Consider the following 6,030-nt stretch of genomic DNA (forward strand, 5'->3'; position numbering starts at 1 on the left):
TTACATTTAAACCACCATAATAATCTTCTTTGGTTTTAGATTTTACAGTGAACCTGGAAAGAAAGGAAAATAAAGTAGAGTAAGAGACTGCCTCAACACCAGTTTGACAATGCCAGTGAATTTTCCTCACACTTAAATTGCCCAGTTAAATTGTCCAAAATCCATACTGCTCCATTAGATGACCAAATATATATTTTTGTGGCTTGTAAAATTTGTCACAGCAACATTTCCACAAGGCCTGTGTCCAGTAAACGTATTTAACGTGTTTTTAACAACCTCTCTTTTCCAGCTCCAAAGGTCACTCCGGCTAATGTGAGCGGAGGTGGCGGCAGTCGTTCGGAATTAGTCATCACATGGGAGGTAAGTGAAAGGGCCCGGGCCTGCGTCGACCATCTTGGAAGAGGCCAGCCAGCCAGACGTTCTCTAAACTCTCTGAGGAGCCATCTTTCATTAATGAAAAGCCCCGCTGCTTAATGTACGGCATTTCATATTCTGAGAACAGAGAGGTACTAACTGCCGTCGTCACCCCGGTGGGGGGTTCGCCGGCGGGTGGTAAGACAGAGGGGAAAGCGCCTTTTGAGGCTTCAGAACGATAATTAAAAAACGGGAACTGCCCCCCCCCCCAAAAGAAAGAAGCGACTGCTTTCTGAGAGATTATATTTATCTCCTTGCCATTCCTCTATTTGCTTTTTCTTTTCGACAAAGGAAAACGTCGCTAATCAAGCCCGCTCCCAAAAAGCTCATATTTATTCCGGCTGCCAGAAATCATCGGGCGGCCTGCTGTGAACAATTTCACGGCGCGCATTGCGTGTCTCTGTTTTGAGTGCGCGAGGGTTCAATTAAAGTCTAACTTCTTGCTTAACAAAGTGCTCATTTGGCCTCGACTCGGAGGACACCTCGGGCACTTTCCTGTTTGAGGCGGCAGCAGGCCAGATGTGTTTTGATGGTTTTAATTGGCACTCGGAGAAATCTTTATCCAAACATTTCTGCGCTGTAAGTCTCTGTCGCTGTAACCCAGAGCAAAGCCCAAGGTGAAAAAGAAAATCAAATCAAATGTTTTGCTTTGTTTTTTACTCCATATAAGCATGTATCCGAAAGGGTTGGGAGTGGTAGTTCCAGGGGTTCATTTATAGAGCAGTCAGCGGCTATAAATATGTGATGGGGAGTGGGTTTGCCGCTGTTCTTAACAATAGCTGAGTAAAGGCATCACGCTCGTAATGGAGGTAGCCATTACCAGAGCCGGTGTGGATGATTGCATTTTGGTCCCTGTGTGTTTGTGTGTGTGTGTGCGCTACGTACGCAGCCCGTTCCGGAGGAGCTGCAGAACGGGCCGGGGTTCGGCTACGTGGTGGCCTTCCGGCCGCACGGCGCCACGGGTTGGATGCAGGCGGCCGTGCCCTCGGCCGAGGCGTCCCGCTACGTCTTCAAGAACGAGACCATCCAGCCCTTCTCGCCATTCCATGTCAAGGTGGGCGTGTACAACAACGTGGGGGAGGGCCCCTTTGGAGCCGTCGCCACCATCTACTCGGCCGAGGACGGTGGGTAACACCCGGCTCGCAATTTTCTAAAATTAAAACAATCAATGGATGTAAAACTATCGTCATGCATGTATGTATATGGAAGGCATTAATCACATGTTTTTTCCCCCATTTTCTTTCCTGTGTAAATGTCCCGAGAAGCTTTCATCATTTTCAATCGATAACATACACACTATCATGCAGGCTTCACTTGCTGTATTTTGTTTTTTTAAGTATGCTGCCGCAAACCAAACTAGGTGTTTTTTTTCTCGTAAATAACAATATTTGTAAATATGCGTCACTGATATCAGTCTGTGCGTTTGCACCACACTAAAGCCCAGATTTTACTCAGAACAAAGCAGTATTTCCAATATTGCAACTGTCATGCAGCTGTCACGACCTGTAACTGTCGCAACCATATCATCACTTAGTGCTTGCTTTGCTTCCTGTGCTCCCTCCACCTCCCGTGCATCCACCTGTTGGGCTCTACTCTTCTATTCAATGGGGGGATTCAAGCTCGTCACGTCTATTTTTGTCTCACTAAGTATGCGTATGTTTGCCGGATATGCCCCTGTGAATATAATCGCATTGTATGTTCTATGTATTTTTGTATATTTGAAAAAAAATATATATATGTGGCTATTTTTGTAAGTTAGGCTTTTTTTTTATTGGGCAATTTTTTTGATCATTTATATTTTTTTCAAATGCTAACCACAACATATACCTTGTACACCAAAAGGTACTTGGCCGAAACTGACAAAATCCCTCTGATCTGCACTTCTTCTGTCGAAGGCAAAATGCAGCGGCCATAGTTTATTTCTAACAAGATTGACTTGAGTGTAACTAGAGATATTGCGTAATTCCACTTTCCCCCCGAGAGACAGCGACTAATCTACTCTAACAACCAAGATCCGTCTCCTCATTTCGCTTCTCTCCCAGAACGTCCCCAATTCTCCGCGCTGCCTGTCTGGTTCTAATACATCACGGCAGACTTTGAAAGAGTTCCATTGATCACCGAAGCTCAGTGTAGCTTTTTGTTTTCTTTTGTTGTGTGTTTTTTTTTGTTTTGTTTTGTTTTCTTCTTCCCCGCTTGATCCGGATTTCTTTTGAACAGAGCCAGGCAGGGCGCCCACCAGGGTCCGTGCCAAGAGCCTGACTGCCTCAGAGGTGGAAGTCTTGTGGAAGGCCCTGCCCTGGAACGCCAGCAAGAGGAGGGTTCTGGGCTACGAGGTGAGCAACAAAGGGAAAAAAAAGCCTTGTTTTGGTTTCTTTTTTTGTTTGTTTTTTTGTGCTCCGAGAGCATACATGCGCAGGGGCCACAAGATGCAGCATCTTGTTGTGTTGTATTATTGATGAGTGCTTCGCAGCTCGTGCACCTTGGGCGCGGCAGATAATAGCCCGCTGCATGCGTGATGCGTCCAGCACAGTCCCCCTTGCCTGGGGGCTCCGGCGGCGTCTATCCTGTTACACTAGTGAAGCGCTGATTAGCCGACTGATGCAATACACCCGGGGTCTTGGCGTTTAGCCTCTAATCCACACACGCGACAAAGAGGTTTTTTCAAAAACGCTCTCTCTCTGACCGATTATTATTGAAATTCAATACACGAGGAAAAGGGGCACGTTTTCTGTTTGTCTTGTTTTTTTCTTCTCTGCCCGCGGATCGCATGAAGTGCGAGCAAAGTCTAAATTGTTGACCACTCAAAGTCAACAGCAGTGCCCACGGTCAGTCCCAGTGAGGAAAGACAAATTATATTTGTGCTGTCGAGCATGGCGGCTATCTCAGGCCTCAGACACTCGGGTGACAGGGAAAATCTGTTGTCGAGTTGATGGCCGGGGATGTATTTATCTATTTTTAAGACTTTTCTCGCGCCGTGGCTGCAGCTTTGGTCATTCAGCTGTGGAACTGGAGCCTGAGTGGAGCGGAGCGGAGTGGAGTGGAGTGGCCCGTCCACAAGGTGACACACTGCCGAGGGGGTGGCTATTACAGCGACTCAACCCAACAACTGCACACTCTATTCCCAGTGGGGTTTTTTTTTCACAGACGGGGTAGAACAGAAGGCTTTTACAGTGCCTGCTTTCAGGCTTTCACGTTGCCCTTTTCCTGTTGTTTTTCCAGCTGAAGTACTGGGGTAGAAGCGAGAAGGAGGACTCGACCAGCGTGCAGAGGACCTCGGGGAACCAGACATCCGCCGTGATCCGCGGGCTTAAGGGCAGCACCACCTACTATGTCACAGTCAGGGCGTACAACACAGCTGGGGCGGGCCCGCCCAGCAACGCCGCCAACGTCACCACCAAGAAACCACGTAAGTTCTGGAGATATCACTGCAACAAGCAGTTTGGACTGTTTTTTTTAGCTTTTTTTGAGATGTGAACCTGTTTCCCCATCTCCCTTTTCCCCAGCACCCAGCCAGCCGCCGGCTAAAGTCATCTGGAACACATCAAACTCCAAGATCATAGTGAACTGGGAGCAGGTCAAAGCCCTGGAGAACGAGTCCGAGGTCACCGGCTACAAAGTAAGCTGGGTTATTCTATTTACAGATAGTAACGGTGTGGTGTGGCGATGGTGTGGTTTGAGCAGCCACACTGATCCTGAGTCTAGGTAATTGGGGCGCAGGATCAGTGTGGCTGTATACCTGTTGCTCGTTGGCTGTCACTGGTAGAACAGTCTCTCGACTGGCAGCAGCAGTACACAGGGGGTCCAGCAGAGGACCGGGGGAGAAGTAGCTGCAGCAACCACCACGGGTAACTTCCTGCAGCTAGCTCCTCCTCCCAGCAGCCACAACTGGGACCATCCAGCAGCCCAGCCAACAGGTTATCCCTCCAAGCAGCCCCGGCAACAGCCAAGCCTGGCTACGCCTCCACCAGCCTGCACAGTGGCTCAAGGCCCCACACCCCGGAAACGAGGAGGGGAGTCTGCATTGTCGCCCTGGGGGGGGGGTCGGTGGTGGGCCGTGCTATTCCGGGGAGCCAGTTAAATTTTGTTAGACATTTTGTTGGTCTGAGGTATGGGAACCCCTTTCAGAGTCCAGTGTTTTATTTTTTAAGGTATGGTAACCTATGGTAAATGGTGTCAGAGTCCAGGCATTATTTTATTTTCTCTGCTTAGTGGGGGGGGGGGGGGGGCTGTGTGGCTGTATACCTGCTGCTCATTGGTTGGTCTAATGAGCAACAGGTAAACCCCCATCCCCACACACACTCAGGAGAAGAGCCCTTGTCATGACATGTGTCGATCTGCTCTGGGGCTTGTTCTATCAAGCCCCCTCTCCACAATGAATTTGTATTTTCTCAACCCCATCGTCTGAGTCTCTGTGCCAGAGGGCCCTGAATACGCCACTTGGATGGCATGTGGCAGGCGAAACTGCCACAAACAGGCTTAACGAAAAGTTCACCCCCCCCACTCTTTCGAAACCACACAATATTGAAGTGTGAAGGCTTGAAGACGTATTTACACTGAATCTGAATGGAACCTGCCCCATGGTGACCATTGTAGTGTACGTGTCCAGATTTCGCATCACTTTAAAAAAATGCCGGAGAACAATGGAGACAATTAGTCTCCCCTGGTTCTTCTCCAGTACAACAGCGAAATATGAAGTAGTTTGCTCAAAATATGAAGTAGTTTGCTTCATTGAAACATCTCAAACATTCCTCAAAAATACACACAACTCAATAATATAAACAGAGATTTAGTGATAGTGTATAGACTAATCTTCCAACGTGTTCCAAATAAATTGAATACATGCAACAGAATAAGGCATTTGGTTTCCTACTCTCCATAGAAATTAATGAGACTTCCGGTGAAGTGTTGTCGTTTCTCTGATTCACTGTAAAGGCCATGGATTCCCTCCAGCCTAACCCCTTGACCTGCCCATGTCCCATCCTCAGGTGCTGTACAAGAGGAACCGGCACAGCCGCCCGGATGTGATGGAAACCAACACCACATCAGTGGAGCTGTCCCTGCCCACCGATGAGGAGTACATCATCCAGATCAAGCCCTTCGGGGAGGGCGGGGAGGGCAGCAGCAGCCGGCAGATCACCATCCCAAGAATACCAGGTGGATCTCCATTATTTAAAGCACTTTCCTATCCTAGCCTCTACGTATCTCAATGCTGGCCTTGCATGAACAACACAGCAGTTCATATAGAATGCGAATGTCTGATATCTGTTTCACAATTTTCCTCCTCCAGGTCCCAATGCTATCGGCTCAGCATCCAAGGTCTCCACTCTGTCTGCCCTCAGCACAATAGCGTTGTCTTTCACAGCGCGGACATCTTTATGACGAACGGCAGGTCGCAGATGTTGTCTCTGAAGCGGAGACGGCTCAACGCCGGCATTAGAACCGTGGGTTTAGAGATTCTACAGCGGAAAGTACGATGTTAAATGTTAAAGGATGAGGGGGCAAATTTTCGAAAAATAAAATAGACATACAAATACAAGACATCTTGAGAAAGCCCACTGCAGCAGCAAGGCTAACGGAGATCGGCAGATGTCTTGACTACGTTGTTACCAAAGGTAG

The 6,030-nt window shown here is 48.3% G+C and overlaps 1 protein-coding gene across 1 annotated transcript in view; it reads left to right on the forward strand.

Moving 5' to 3' along the window:
- cntn4 (contactin 4) overlaps positions 1–5,793 on the forward strand; it is a gene marked incomplete at its 3' end in the record, with an annotated part of 137,279 nt that extends 131,486 nt beyond the window's left edge. Inside the window, exons 16-22 of the mRNA XM_080001588.1 lie at positions 290–360; positions 1,304–1,538; positions 2,632–2,747; positions 3,634–3,820; positions 3,918–4,030; positions 5,400–5,568; positions 5,702–5,793. Of these exons, the coding sequence (XP_079857714.1) occupies positions 290–360; positions 1,304–1,538; positions 2,632–2,747; positions 3,634–3,820; positions 3,918–4,030; positions 5,400–5,568; positions 5,702–5,793 (983 nt within the window). The remainder of the gene's footprint in view (positions 1–289; positions 361–1,303; positions 1,539–2,631; positions 2,748–3,633; positions 3,821–3,917; positions 4,031–5,399; positions 5,569–5,701) is intronic.
- Between the last annotated feature and the right edge of the window lie 237 nt (positions 5,794–6,030).

This window comes from Zeus faber (assembly GCF_960531495.2).
Source record: "Zeus faber genome assembly, chromosome: 5".
NCBI lineage: Eukaryota > Metazoa > Chordata > Actinopteri > Zeiformes > Zeidae > Zeus > Zeus faber.